The 16,048-nt window shown below is 42.8% G+C and overlaps 1 protein-coding gene across 1 annotated transcript in view; it reads right to left on the reverse strand.

The window, feature by feature from the left end:
- Adamts12 (ADAM metallopeptidase with thrombospondin type 1 motif 12) overlaps positions 1-16,048 on the reverse strand; it is a 274,458-nt gene that overhangs the window by 21,664 nt on the left and 236,746 nt on the right. Inside the window, exons 20-21 of the mRNA XM_052743118.1 lie at positions 12,593-12,745; positions 2,292-2,471 (exon numbers count right to left, since the gene is read on the reverse strand). Of these exons, the coding sequence (XP_052599078.1) occupies positions 2,292-2,471; positions 12,593-12,745 (333 nt within the window). The remainder of the gene's footprint in view (positions 1-2,291; positions 2,472-12,592; positions 12,746-16,048) is intronic.

Here is a 16,048-nt window from a genome sequence, read left to right on the forward strand (position 1 = left end):
TATGTTGACAAACCCACCAGATGATTTTGAAGCATGCTAACATTGGACTACCACTGCTGTAGAGATAGATGTTGGCATAGGTAAAATGCATCAGCCCTTTAATTAGTCTGTGATGGCTGACATTTCCCAAATGGGCCCCAAATAGTCTCAGGATGGCAAGCCATTAGATAGAGTAGCATTATGACTGGTCAGTGAAAGCATCTAAAGTTATCTAATCTCTAAACCACTCCAGCAGTTACAGTTCTCGTCTCCACCATATCTTCAAAGAGAAGTCTTCCAATTTCGTGATTTTCTCAGAATAAAGACATTTAGAAAGGTTGGTAGTAGGAGGCATTTGGGGAATAGGTTGATATTGGGGCTCCCCAGATACTGAGGAAATACAAAGATAATATCTTTTCCATAATAAACAAGACCTGATTGGTAGATCATCATTATGGGATTGTTGTGTCAGGGTCTCACTATATAGCCTTGGCAGGCCAGTGACTCACTATGTAGCCCAGGCTGTCCTCCAACTCACAAAGATTTGCATTCCTCTGCCTCCCAGGTACTGAGCTTAAAGGCATGGGCCACCACTCCTGACCCCTGACTACTCAATTCTGATGGTCTGGAAATGCTATTTCTCTTGACCGAGAAATCTCAACTTCTCTGTAAAAAAAATTTTTTTTCAGGATTTGAAAGATTCACCTGAACAGGTCCATGCTAGGCTTAGCATACGAGAGGAACTTGGAGGCCTAGGTCCATGCATGGGAGCAACAGGTACTCCATGTACTTACTCTAGAGTTGAGTTAGGAAAGGAAGGAGGGAAAATAGAGGACAGTGTCCCACTGTCCCACACCACCCCAGGAAACACCACATAGTGGTTCTGACCTAGGAGTCAACATGAGTTAGTGGCCCAGAGTGAAGTAGGAAGTTCCAGGGGAATCAACTTTGCATGCTCTGTGTCTTCAGGCTGTGAGCCTCTCTGTTCCCTTCCTGGGTACATTGCAGGTATTCCTAAAAAGGAGTTGATGCTTCAGTCTCTCTATCCCAGTTCACTCTGCTCAGCTCTCACTCAGCCAAGTTCCATGGAGGGGTAGGCACAGACACTAGACTCTGCCTCATGTTTGAATAAATACTTCATTTATTTTCTAGTTGTGTAACCTCAAGTATATATTTTCAACCTTGCTGAGTTAAAATTTATCTATGAAATAAAATTAATAAGGCATACCACCCATATCATTGTGAGAATTAAACTAGGTAATAGATAAAATACACTGTGGACACACTCACAGTATGTTATAGTTTTGGCTTTTCATCCTTGTACTGTGCATGGGTATCTGGGAGTGTTTTTTAGCTATTGATTCATTTATCTATTGGGAAATGATACTATCATGCTTTTTTTCTGAGTCTGGATACCAAAATCCAGCAGAGCTAATCCTCTCACAAAAGAGACATGCGCAGTCTCCTTTATTCGTGCAAACAGTCATCTGGGTATGTAACTGAGAAATGAATCTCAAATTATATGGTGTGGGAAGGATCTCATCATTATTCTCAGGCTGACTGAAGAAGGCTCAGACAGGTGTGTGAGGCTATTATAAATAGCTCATCAAAGTAGTCTGTTTCGAATCATTTCATTGTGTTCCTATCCCCAGCAGGGTCCCTAATTACCCAATATATCCATTGTGAGGCCAAGTTCTAAGAAAACACTGCACTGTCATAGCTGACACCACACCCTATCATTTTCCCAGGGGATATCTTTCAGCTCCTGCAAGGTTTTGACCTGCTGCTTTCCCCGTACTGTGTTGGGTCACTAAATGGAACTGAATCTCTTGCTTGATTCCAATGTGGTCTTCTGCAACTTCTAGACTCACGTTAATACATCAATTCATGATCTATTGTACTCAGTCTCTGGGATGCTGTGTATCCCTTTTGAGTGCATTACCTTGTTAACACACCAATTCATGATCTATTATACTCAGTCTCTGGGATGCTGTGTATCCCTTTTGGGTACATTACCTTGTTAACACACCAATTCATGATCTATTATACTCAGTCTCTGGGATGCTGTGTATCCCTTTTGGGTGCATTACCTTGTTAACACACCAATTCATGATCTATTATACTCAATCTCTGGGATGCTGTGTATCCCTTTTGGGTGCATTACCTTGTTAATACACCAATTCAAGATCTATTATACTCAGTCTCTGGGGTGCTGTGTATACCTTTTGGGTGCATTACCTTGTTAATACACCAATTCATGATCTATTATGCTCAGTCTCTGGGATGCTGTATATCGCTTTTGGGTGCATTACCTGGCTCCAGGGCTCCACTTGCCATTCTTCACAAGGCTCCAGGTTACAGCTCATACTCAGGGGAGGAGGAAGGCCAGCCAGGAACTGGCAGTGAAATGGCCTCAGGCTCCGGTGGTGGTCCTGGCTGTCCATGCACTGAATCTCACGAATCTTGAAGCCTCCACTGCAGTTTCGGGAGCACTGAATGGAGAACAAAAGCAAAGATAACAACTAAGTCCTTGGCATTCGGACTCCGCACTCCATCACTGGGGAAGCTTCAGGCTCCTAGCATGGAGAGGTCATGACTAGTTGGCATGTGCCCTGTTTTCCTTTGTGTTTATGGAGAAGCAATACCATAAGCAGATCTCCTACTTAGTGCACTCTGGTATCACCCCCACCCACCCATGTGTAGATGTGTGAGAGTTTGGACATCTGTCAACAGTGGATGAGTATCCCAGTTTTGTCCCTCGTTGATTGAGCCTTGGATACATTTTGAGCCACAAATGGTATTATTTGTAAACTGGGATGTGTACCTGCTATCTCAAAGGCTGCCAGAAGAATTGTGGACTTGTGGCAGTGGAGAACCTGCCCTGCCAGCACAGGGTACAGCCTGTCTCAGAGGGTGGCTATCCCTGCTCAATATCTATATTCACTTCAAGCAAGCCAGCCTCTTTGGTCCAAATGGAAGGACCAATCTAGCCAACCACTTTTACTCAGAACTCCACTAAAAACTACTTTTATCCATTATTTAGAACACAACACGTTATCAACTCTTAGGAAGGGGTTATACTAGGGAAATTAACAGAGTCACTGTTCAGTGGCTTGACTCACAGGAGTGAGCAAAGCTGTCATCACTTGCCTTGATCACGGAAAGTTTGCCAGATGGGCACATGTCCAGAGAAAGCCTTCAAATGGGCCCTATTAATAGCCCCTTCCCTCTGATTCTAACCCCATTGAGCAGTCCTTGCATCCTGCTCTGTATCAGGACATTGCAGGGTTCACCTGTTGGCTTTTCATGTCATTTGGACCAGGACAGCAATGGTATCCTAGGCTGCCCATGGCCAGGACTGTCTCCCTTTCTCCTTTTGATTTGATTCTAGTGCTTTTTGAATCCCTTCAGCTCCTGTATTTGCCCCACATTTGGACCTAAAGTGGGAGGACAGGAGGCAGATGCCTACAATCATCAGCAGACTCTCCCAAGGTTAACAGTGTGACCTGGTGGTCCTTATATCCTAAATGTCCCTTCCTTTGCTTTCTGAATTACATGCTACTACTTTTTCTTTAAGAGTCAGATTAAAAACTTTACTTACCATAGCATGTACGTATGGTTATGTATGTGTCAGTGTGGGTTTGTCATTGTGAGACACATGTGGAGATCAGAGGACAACTCTGTGGAGTTGATTCCCTCCAAGGTAAGTGGGTTCTGGGGCTAGCACTCAGGTCACCAGGCTCATGAGGCAAATCACCCCCTTCCCACTGAGCCTTCTCACTACTATTTAAAACAGAGGTCTTCCTTAAACAAAACCACCTCCTGTTATTTATTTCCATTCCTTCTTTGTAGCATAGCACTTGAAATGCAAAAGACTTCATTTGTTTTGCCCTATCTGTCCTGTTCGGCACAGCATCACAGGCCCTTAGCATGGGGCCAGACACAGCACGGATGGTCAGTATGGATTTGTTGAATCAAGAAAATGAATTCCGAGAAACTGCTGGGATTTTTGGACTCCCAAAGGGTAAAACAATCTCTGTATCACCACCAGACAAAGAGCACTGTCCTTCTTCCCTCCCCTCCTATCTCCTCTCCTCCCTTCCCCTTCCCTCCCCTTCCCCTCTCCTCCCCTCCTTCTCTTTCCATTCCTATTCATTCCCTCCGGCTTATTCCTTCTTTGCTAACTTTTTCACCTGTTTCTTTCTATTTTCCTGTTTTTATTGATTTTTTTTTTGAGACAGAGTATCTTTCTACTTGGCCCAGACTGGTCTGGCACTCATGAACCTCCTGCCTCAGCTTCTTGGGGGCTAGGGTTGCAGATATGTGCCTCCATGTAACAGTGTCTTTCTCCTCTTGATTCTGTACAGTGACTTCATTGACAGTGTTGATTGAGAAAGTGTGCCACCAAGAAAGGAATATATTGCTGGAGGATGGCTATACATTATCCTTCCATCTTCCTCTGTAATCAGGAAGCATCACTCTCTCCTGGCTTTTGTAGAAATCATCATTGTAGGGTTGTGGCTGAGCAGAAAAAAAATTTCTCAAATGCTTCCAGTAGAAGATTCCAAAGATTCCTGCTCAACCTTCTCTCACTGTCTGAGAATATTCATCAAGGTACGTGGTAAAATCTTGGCCAGTGTCTTAATTTGTTTTCTGTTGCTATGATAAAAATGTCCTGCCCTAAGCAACTTAATCAAGAAAGCATTCCTTTTGTCTAGAGTGGCAGGTTACAGCCCATCACGACAGGACTCACTGTGGCAGGATTCCAAGGGAGATGGTCACACCCTATCCTCAGTCAAGAAGCAGGGAGCTACTCTTGTGCACAGTTAACTCTCTCTTCTTCTACAGTCTAGGACCCAAATCTAGGGAATGGTCCCACCCTCAATAGAAGGGTCTTCCCAACTCAATTAAGTTAATTAAGACAACCTCCACAGGCATGCCTAGAAGGCTGTCTTCCAGGTGATTCTAGACCCAATCAAATTGCCAACCCTAAACACCAAAGTCTGTAACATGGGAAGACTTGGACTCCTATGACAAAGGGGTGGATGGATGTTCTAATGCTTCCACAAATCAAGTATGGTCAACACTAGCTAGACAGCTCCAACAAAACACACATTAAAAACTTTATCTTCCTCCCATGTGTTAAGTACATGTATAAAAATAAAAATAGTTGCCATTTTAAAAATTAACTTTATTAGGAAAACAAAATTTCACAAGAAACAAATATAAAATGTTTTTTTTCTTATGGTCTATTTGTTGCTACAAGTCACTGTTCCCAAATACAATTTCTAAATTAGCATTCTTGTATTGTTGAAAGCATAGTCACACATGCAACGGGAAATGAAATTTACTAACAAACTGTAGGTGGTCACCAAGGAAGACACTCACCAAATCTATGCTTCTGTTTTGTTTTCAAAGGGACTTCACTTTCTGTTAGCAAGGCAGAAGTGGCAGCATAGTGAAGTCCCTTCACTCCTAATGCCATTTTGCTTTTGTGTGCAGAATGCCAATTGCTACATTCATCTTGTTCAGTTTGTGTTCCCGTTTTCCTAATAGGGAGTCTGTGGGCCAGGCTGAGGACAGGAGTCTGGTTCAGGGGAGCAGGAAAAACAGGCTAATGTTTTGTCAAAATGAAGTAAGCCTGATGGTTTTCAGGTCACAGAGCCAGTTGTTTTAACTGAAGTTTTTTTTTTGTTGTTTTGTTTTTTTGATTTTTCGAGACAGGGTTTCTCTGTGTAGCTTTGCGCCTTTCCTGGAACTCGCTTTGAAGACCAGGCTGGCCTTGAACTCACAGAGATTCGCCTGGCTCTGCCTCCTGAGTGCTGGGATTAAAGGCGTGCGCCACCACTGCCCGGCTTAACTGAAGTATTTTGCAAACCAAATCAAGTTACAATTAAAAAAACAACAACAAAAAACAAAAAAAACAAACAACAACAACGAAACTGTTCTCACTCTGCTGTGGATTCTTTGGGTTTAGTGGTGGACACGTGGGTAAAGTACATTGGGTACTGAACATGTAAAGTTTAACCTAAGGTGCCAGAGCTTCTGTTTAAATGCCTATTCTAACTGTAGAAGTTCACTGAGTTGTCTAGACTTTGGGTCTGGCTAATTTTAGTCTGTGATGTTTTCATTGATTTGCAAGTACTTTTTGTAATAAGTCAATAAAATTAAAGAAAATAAAAATACCTTTATTACTGAATTCACTGATGGAAATAAAATGGAATGTCCACCTCTTCTTTTTTGGGATAGTTTTTGTTAGCTCCTGCTGCACTGACAGGCATCGGGGTGGAGGGTGGGGGCAGTTGAAGCTTGCATCATAATCTGCCTCCAGATATGGAGCCCTTTCCACTGTCGATACAACCTGTGTACTTCCCTATGTGGCACACACACTCTTTAAAAGTGTTCATCTGTCAAATGTCTTTCTCTTGCTTTCTTGCTTGTTCTGTCTGTCTGCCTCCCTCATGTCCCCACTCCAAGATGATCTTTTGCTCTTTTGCCCCCCACCAATAAACCTCTTGCCCCTGACCTGTTGCTCATGCCATGTCCTCTTAGCGTTACAGGGCCCGCCAGAGGTACCCATGCCACAGCTTTATCATTACAGTTTTGATTTGTGTCATCTTTTCCACATTGGATTCATACAGTCTTCAGAAACATATAACAAGAAAGTTAATTATAATCAGGAGGTCACCACAGAGCATTTAGTTACGACTCTGGCACCAAGTGGTTATATGAGCGTGGATAAATTACTTCTCTAAGACTCTATTTCTCCACTGATGTCAAAAGAAGGATAAGCTGGTGATTAAATGATTCTAACATTCCCAAGTGTCAAAAAAAAAAAAACCCACAAAAAACAAAAAACAAAACATGCATCACTGCAGTTGTATTTGAGAATACCCAAAGTTTCAGGCCAAATACTAAACCAGAATATAGACTTTAAAAGAAAGCCTTCCTTTTTACTCTTTTCCTTATGCTAAACACATTCACAAGACCTTAAAAATCAAGTAGTGGTTGAGTGGCATAAATTGGACTTGATAGATTTTAAGAACATGAAGACACACAGTTGGGTTGTATAGAAGGGGAACATGCATGTGGGAGGAGTCAGGTGGGTGAATATGATCAAAATATAATGTATGAGATTCTCAAATAATTAATAAAACTATTTCTAAAATTTTAACTGCTTCTCTGTCCCCCACTTTCCTTCTTCCCAGTTATTGAACAATTACCATGTTCCAAGCTCTGCATCTCTAATGCAAGTGCTTTGTAATGCTATGCTGAAGGGATTTACATAAATATAATAGATTGTATTCCATAAGTTATTCAAGACCTCATGATGTTCCAAAGAGGGGGTGGTCAGCTTCACTTCATAAACTGAAGAAAGGCTTTAATAAAGGAAGGGAGTTTAGGCTAGATCTGATGAAGATGTTGAAGGCAAAACAGAGTGGGGACACAGAAGTAGAGAAAGTGGCATGCACAGAGGCTCAGCACGGCCGTGCAACATGGCTTGTCTGAGAACAGCGGGTCAGTCAGAATGTGAGATGAGTGTAAGGAAGGGCAAAGAGAAATAGACAGAGGCCACCATGGAGGGCCTTGTGGTCTGTACGTCAGTCGTCTTGGGGTTAAGTTTTCCGTGGCCCTAATTTCATGAGATGACTACTAGACTTGTATTCTGTTGCTTCCATTTAATTGCTGTTCTTCTACTTTTCCTAAGGGATCTCTGAGTTTAAGATGCTTAATGGTGTAAAAAATGTCATGGCTTAAAAACAGAATAAATTATTAATATATTCAGGGTCAAATAAATGCAGAGATTTTCAATATCATCCACCTTCTTGCCACTCAGTTTGCTTCTTGGGGATGGAAATGCTTTTCTAATGTATAATTCTACGTGCTGGTTTTTGTGCATTAAATTTTAATATAAGTTTCTAGGAAAGTGTTTTGGATGGAAGTGGGAGTCTATTTGTATTTAGTAAGGCCAAGGCTATATCCCATTTTATTCATTTGTAAAAATTCAGCTCTATAAAATGTAGCAAGTATCATAGAAAACCTGCAGCTCAAAAGATATGCAAACCTGGACCAGAATAAGACCAAGTAATTAATAAATATATGAGACCTGATGCCCTAAGGTTAGGCTATATTCTCCTCTTATTTTTTTTGCAAAACTCCAGATAATAAAATCAACTATCGCTAAAAGAAAATTGCAGTGTTGCATATGTGGGAAGACAGATTGCCCCAAGGGGGAAACATTCCTGATTCATTTCAGGAAGAAACATGATTTGTTTGACTTAATTCCAAAGAGGACAGTGCTTAATCCAAGAAACACAACAAGGAGACTGTCAAATCAGTGGCTTGCAGAACAGAAGCGACTTGTAAAATGTCATTTCAGGAAGTGTGTGGAGCTGAAAACCATGGGTGGCTTGGGTGTCCGACCCACCGGAGGGGTTTTCAAGAGCATCTCTGTCATGTATTATATTTCTCCCACTGTAAGATTCATTTCCATTTCCCGAGGAATTCATTCTAAACTGGTGTGTGCTACCCAACTGATGTCCATACTTACTATGCGGTGTTTCCTTCCTTCTGAAATGCTCTGATAGTTTCTTGGAACCGAGACTATGCAGAAGGAGCTTCATAACCAAGCGGGTTGGTAGTAGAAACACTCTAAATCTCAGGCTCCTCAACAGAGACTACAAACTCCCTTGTTCAGTTACTCATGCTTTGGCTTTTGAGTGTTGGTGAGTGTTGGCATCTGCAGGTAGTATATATAACTGACCGAAAGTCCATGGAAAGCTGAGCACTTCGCTTAGCACTGGACAAACAACTTCTCTAGTCCTCTGACAATCTACTCCTCTGACAGGATCCACCATCCATCAGCCTTTTGGTCCAAGTCTAGGAAGTCAGACATTAGCAAACACCAACAGCCACTTCTGACGGTCACTGTTTAGCTCAATTTTTGCCTAAGAGCTTTCCATTTTTGAACAGGCTTTTGCCGTTTAGAGTCGTTTTGCCCACTGCTGTAGTTTGAATCTAGAGTGTTTCTCAAAGGCCCATGTGTGGAAGCCTTGTTTCCCAGCATGGTGTTCCTTGGAGGTCGTAGACATTTCCAGGATTGGGAGGTCTCCTGGTTGCTGGGGGTTGGCCCTTGTCTTTTCTGTATTTTGCCTCCCCAACATGAGGTGGCAGTGTTGCTTCACCACATGCTTCCTACCGTGGTTCCCATAGCCCAAAGCAGGGAAATCACCTGGTCATGGATTGAATCCCATAAGAGCATGGGTTAAAATAAGCCCTTTATTTTTCTGAATTGATTATCTCGGGTATTTATTGTACTGAAAAAAGCTAACAAATACACCTTTTGATCCTTACACAACCTCATAAGTTAAGTAGAGGCAATATTATCTAATTTATTACTGAAGTGAGAACATTAATCCTTCAAACAGGCTAGATGAATGGACCAGTATACACACTAATTAGTGACAGGCAGGACTACCTACTCAGATGTGCACGATTCCCAGCGCATCACTGCCATTAGTATGGTTTTGTTTTCTGAGACAGAGTTTTGCTATGCAGTCCTTGCTGCCTTTGGACTCACTATGAGGTTCAGGCTGGACTCAATTTATGACAGTCCTGCTCCAGCAGCTCCAGCCTACAGATAACAGCTATGCACCACCATACACAACTTGCCTCTAGGACTTAATTCTGTAGAGATATGCTTTCCCTAGCCCACATGTGTGACAAACTTAGGACTTGAACCTTGACTTTATTTCAGCCAGATTAATGCAGGGAGAGAGGAAGGAAGAGCCATTCTGGTAAGCTATCTCTAGACAATGGGAAGATTGAAACCTAAATATGCAACTGTGTTTCCTGTCAAACATACGACAAATTCGTACAAGAGGGGTAGCAGGCTTGATCATGAGAAGGGTGCCGGTAGAGGCATAAGTCAGTAATGCCACATCAATCTGGACAGTAATCACGTGGTGGGGAAATCCCCAGAGAGTAATGGTGTGATACCTGTGGCCTCGGGAAGACTGCAATATAGCCTGAAGTCTAAGGAATTTGAGTGTCTCTGTATTTGGGTAGGGATTTGTAGACTAATACAGAAGGATTGAGGTAAAGTTGAATTTTTAATTCTGAGAAAGTCTCTGAAAAAATCCAACTGTCAACTGGGAAAATCTAAACTCTCTGGTGAATAGAGGAGGGAGGATTCTGGCCAAATCCCAGATATGAGCTCCCAAATCTCTCATTTGGGACATTCCAATGGTAAGAATTCCTCAGGCTTGACTTGACCCTTTTGAGTTACAAGCCATTTCACTCATCTGTCCTTTCTGTGTCATATAATTTCCATGGAAATGATTATTCTCAGTGATAGGTGGATGGAATTCTGGGACATGGGCAACACATGGCAAAGTCTGAGAAATGAGACATTTCATTAGATATTTTTGGATATGGAAGATAATTCATTGGTAAGTAGTCTGTCTTTTTATACTGAGTCTGTTATTAGTTAGAAGGGGGAAAAAAGCAAGGTAATGTGAATTTATCCTTAAAAAAACATATAGTACGAACACAGAGACAGGGATGTGATTTTCTCAAGGAGCTAGCCCTACTCTCCTTTCTTTCCTAAGTTCAGAATCTTCCTTTGGGGGAAGGGTCACAAGGTACACTAATGACATTTTACGCCCCCATCTGAAGGTAAGTCTGTCTGATGGGTAAGTCTGTCCAGTGGAACACTATGGCCTTCTTTTGGGACATGAGTTGTCTACCAGACGAAGGAACTTACTTCTAGACTTTAGAGGGTCTTGAGCCTCTGCAGACTTTCTAGGTAGCTCTTTTTTCCCCCAAGTCTTAGAGTCATGGGGATCTGGTTTACTGGAGAGAGGACAGGGATCTATGGAAGCCTAGAGTTGAGCATTTATGGAACAAGGAAGGGGTATCCAGAGCTCATACCTGCTTTTGCTATCTGTTTGGCCCTCAATTCTGCCACTGACTGTTCTGTCTTCCAAGAACTGACTCAACTCCAGTCCAGGATGATGGGCAGATGGCCTGACTGTGTACCTTCAAAGCACCTGGATTAGCCTGAAGACTTGACTCACCCCTTTCACAAGGGACCTTGCAGAACAAACAGTGAATTGAGTAACTGCAGATTAGTAATGGTTGTAAAACACATGTGAATATGGGAAATATACTTTTCTATGGTTTTGTTTTGAGACAGGGTTTCATGTAGCACATAAACTGACCTACAGTTTATGCTATAGCTCAGGATGACTCTTAATTCACGATTTGCTTCCCTTGGATCTACATGTGATGAGATTATAGATATGTAGCTTGTGTCTAGCCTTGGGATATTCTTTTTAATGGCCAGATCATTCATTAGACCACTACCACTAGTATTATTATTTTGTATTATTTACTGTGTGTATTTGTGTGCATGTGCGAAGACTAGAAGAAGGCATCAGCTCCCCTGGAGCTGGAGCTACAGATAGCTGTGATCCACCCCATGTGGGTATCAGGACATAGACTTAATTCCCCTGTAAGAACAGAAAGCACTCTTAACTGCTAAACTATCCCTCTAGCCCCAAATTATTTTTAATGCTTTCTTTTCATTTTAGGCAAATGAAGCTGTTTTGTGAAGAGCCACTGAGCCATGACTTAATTATATATGTGACAAGGGGTAATTTTACATTGTGCAATTACAATTTTCATACAATACAAAATTAAAATAATTGAGAAATATTGTACTGCATGTTGGCCAAAGCAACTAAGTTTGAAAACTTAACATTTTGCTCCAGCTTATCTCATGAGAGTAAGGACACACAGGTAAAAAATTGTGTGTTAATACAAGTCTGACTTGTAGGTATTGTGTAACTTAGAGTAAGCTGATGGCCAATGTAGCATCTGTGCTCTTTTTTTTTTTTTTATTTTGCAATACAATTCAGTTCTACATATCAGCCACGGATTCCCTTGTTCTCCCCCCTCCCGTCCCCCTCACCTTCTCCCCAGCCCCCCCCCCCCCATTCCCATCTCCTCCAGGGCAAAGCCTCCTCCGAGGACTGAGATCAACCTGGTAGACTCAGTCCAGGCAGGTCCAGTCCCCTCCTCCCAGGCCGAGCCAAGCAATCCTGCATAGGCCCCAGGTTTCAAACAGCCAACTCATGCAATGAGCACAGGACCCGGTCCCACTGCCTGGATGCCTCCCAAACAGATCAAGCCAATCAACTGTCTCACCCATTCAGAGGGCCTGATCCAGTTGGGGGACCCCTCAGCCATTGGTTCATAGTTCATGTGTTTCCATTCATTTGGCCTACTCTGGTGATGGGATGGCCAAACACCCTAATTGATGTGCTAGAAACCTCATCCAACTACTGAGGGATCTGGATGCAGAGATCCATGACTAGGCCCTGGGTGGATCTCTGGGAGTCCAATTAGCGAGAATGAGGAGGGTTTATATGAGCGAGAATTGTTGAGACCAAGGTTGGATAAAGCACAGGGACAAATAGCCAAACGAATGGAAACACATCTGTGCTCTTTAAAAGAGGCAAAAGGGAGGGAGGGAAGAGAGCAGCCCCCTCTTAGCAAGTGCTTACACAAGACCCAGCCCTTTCCCTGAAGACACAGCCTCAAAGATTACCTTGCTCCAGTTTCCCACTCGCCAGCCGGCGCAGGGGCGGAGGTGGCACTTCTTAGCAGGGTCTGGCCTCTGAACGGCTGCACAGTCAGCGTCCATGCCGGTGCTACAGTCCACACTCCTCCAGTAGGCCCCCAGCCCACATGTGGTGGAGCACTGCAGCGGGAAGGGAGGAAGAGGAGAGAGACAGAAAGCTTTTTCTCAGGTGTACTCATCACGGCGATCCTGGAGCCAAAGGTCTCCTGTCCCAGATGCTAAGGCTATCTCGGATAGGAATACACACACAGAATGTCTGGCTGAGTGCTTTAAAGTGAACAGCTCTAATAGACAGCTGCAGTTAGGGAGCACCCAGCTGTACATAAAAGGAAAGATGTTGCAAATGGAAATGTGCTTTTCCTTGATAAGTACACTGATACAAGTGCCTGGGCCACAGGCACATAGCTATATTTCATATCACTCCAGTTCAGAATGGATGTCAGATGTCAGCATACGCCTCACACCTCATATCTAACGTGGCAGTGACTTTTACCCACTTTCTTTCAATGATGCCAATTAGTATTATTATAGGGTAGACAAAGACACCGAGGCTTCATGCTGGCTTGTCCGTGGAGGAAGATGGAGTATTCTTCCTCCAGACCTTATGTTGTACATTCTGGTAGTGCCTCTCAAACTCTAGCGTCTCTAGGTAACAACCAGGAACCCTAGTGAATGCAGATTCTCATCAGTGTCCTCACCAGCACTGGGATTCTGCATTTTTACCAAGTTCCCAGATGATGCTGATGCTGTTGCCCCTGAGACCACAGCTGGAGTTGGGAAGAAGTGACAAAATGCTGCCCTTCACCTCTTGCTCCACTGGCAGAGAACAGGCAGTCACCTTTTCCATAGGTAGAGTTCATTTGTCTCAAGCTGTTCCCACTCGTTTATAGTTACTCAGTTTCACAAGTTTAACTTGCCTTCACCTTGAAGATTACACAGGTTCTCTCCTTTGGTCTCTCTCTCTCTCTCTCTTTTTTTTTCATCCTCTTTCCTGCTTACCCTTAGGAAGGGATTGTTTCTGAATACATAAAACACAGCTCTGAGCTTATTTAAAAGAAAGTTTCTTTTGATAAATTATATAAATAAGAGCAGCCTTATGTTTCCTTGGCCACACATTTGCCCTCCATACAATCTGGTTCTTCATCTGGTGCAAATTTTGGTTATTGTAAAGTGTGTGTGTGTGTGTGTGTGTGTGTGTGTGTGTGTGTGTGTGTGTGTGTGTGTTGTGTACAGTCACATGTATAATATCTTAGGTAAATTGTAGAATCACAGAAAGGGAAAAGTAGAAAACACTAAATGTCGTAATTTTATTTCAATTTTCATTTATAGAGGAAATTTCTCCTCATCCCTAAAATTCTTTAGGACTTGATCTGTATCGTTCCTGTTTCCCTTTGAACATCGTTATACATCTTTATAGTAGAGACAATGGCAGCTAATGTGCAATTACCATCATCTCATGGATTGAGCCCGCTAATGTTCTCCATCATCCACACTCACACTCTCTTCGTTTCTCTCATCAAAAGATGCTATTGGTTTTCTTAGCCACTAAATGAAGGCTGCTCTTGTGACTCCTTCTGGCTAATAGGGTATGGAGGCTAATGCTACTCTAGTTACTGTGCTTTGCTTCCCTCTTTTGCTGTGGACTCTGCTTTTGCCATGAGCATATGCCTGGGCAACACATTAGAGGATGAGAGCTAACAGGAAACAGAATTAGATGACTCAGCTACCCCAGGCCAGCTTTCAACTGACCTCCAGCAGGGACTTGAGAGGACAAGCTGAAGTTGAAAGAACCTCCTGGAGAGGGTATAACTACGTGGTGATTAATCACAGTTGGGCTGTTTGCCAGCTGGGTGAGCCTTTGCGGATTCTGAGCCTCCCCAAGCCTGAAAAACTGGTGACAACAGGAGGGTCCCCCTCATGCTGGCCTGCTGTGGGTACTGAAGATGACTCATGCATACCACCTTGCACAAGGTCACACAGACAGTATGGGGTGTTATTAACTTAATATTGTGACATAGAGGGGGAAATAGAACATTTAGGCAAGCTTAGGAAAGTTGCTAATGAGACCACATTGCCAGGCTAGTAATGATCCCATGAAATCTCAAGACAGAGCCATAGTTCCTTGGGCCATGTTTATGCTACAAGTCATAAATATTATTTCTGGAGCTTGGAGTTTGGTCCTCCTCCCCAGAATTGATTTAATTCTCTTTGACAGTTTCTATTTAGGCATCCTGCTACAGTCCCAAAGTGAAGCCGACAAGAGGAGATCACAGACTGTAGACAAAGCAAAACAAAAACCGCATTCTGTAGAGTCGAGCTTTCCTTACGTAGAATTACTTTCCTATTGGAAGTAGGAGATGAGAGAAAACAAGAGGACTTTGAGGAAGTGGAGGGGGGACTCCATTCTGTCCTGTGACCCCTGAAGCAATTGACCCATCAGGTTAGGGAACAAGTGTGGGGTGACGGAACTGTAAATAGATACTGAGGGTCGGGTCAGCAACATCTGAAAAAAATATGGAAAAGATGTGGAGAATTATGCTGTCACTTTCATACTCTGACTACACAAGCCTACCTTTAACTGACTAGCCAAGGGATCTGATCGAAAGAAGCAGCAGTTCAATGAGATGAAGGATTCTGTCAAAATAAGAGCCACAGCAGTACACAGTATACAACACTTCATGTTTCTGTTATATAAGTAATGATGGAAAATACCCCTGTTCCTTGCTATGTGCCTGATATTCTTCTGTCGCTCATAGATATTTCTTTTACCTCTACTAACCTTAGGAGTCAAATATGATGATCACCTCCTTAGAGAGGAGGAAACTGAGGGAGTGACAGGATGCATTTATTCAGGGTTCAAGTCCAGCAAGTGCATTTTCAAACTGCATGCCTTTTTATAGGGTCAACTTCGTTTTTTGCACCATTTATTAATTCTGAAACCTCAGTTAGCAAAAGAGATGTGTTATGTACAGTGAGGGCCTTGGGCAATCTTTTAATGAAAGAGAGAAGCTGAGGGCATAGCCTAAGAGAGACCAGATCAAACCCTAATAAACATTAGAAATGGATTCTGGCTTAGGGCTCAGAAAAGCTTTATGGGAGAGGAGGTTTAAAATGACCCCAAGGAGCATGGAGGATGTGAGGGCAGAGTGGCGGGGGAGGTGGGGGGTGGGGGGGGGTGGTAAGAGATCCCAGGCAGAAGGAACAGCATGGATGAGAGTACTGGGCAGGGACAGGCAGGCAGAGAATAAAGGAGATTGGGTGCTTTAGAGCTTTGAGATGCAAATTGGATGCAGAAAAGCAGTAAGACTAGAAAGTCACTTATGCAACACCAATTTGATGTTTGATTAGATGGTTTCTTTCTTTTTATTTTTCCCCTTTTATTATTGGCAGAGTGCATTTCATCTGCTCTGTATGTATTAAAAA

Source organism: Peromyscus californicus, unplaced genomic scaffold (assembly GCF_007827085.1).
Source record: "Peromyscus californicus insignis strain IS unplaced genomic scaffold, ASM782708v3 Scaffold_18__1_contigs__length_77618521, whole genome shotgun sequence".
Taxonomy (NCBI): Eukaryota; Metazoa; Chordata; class Mammalia; order Rodentia; family Cricetidae; genus Peromyscus; species Peromyscus californicus.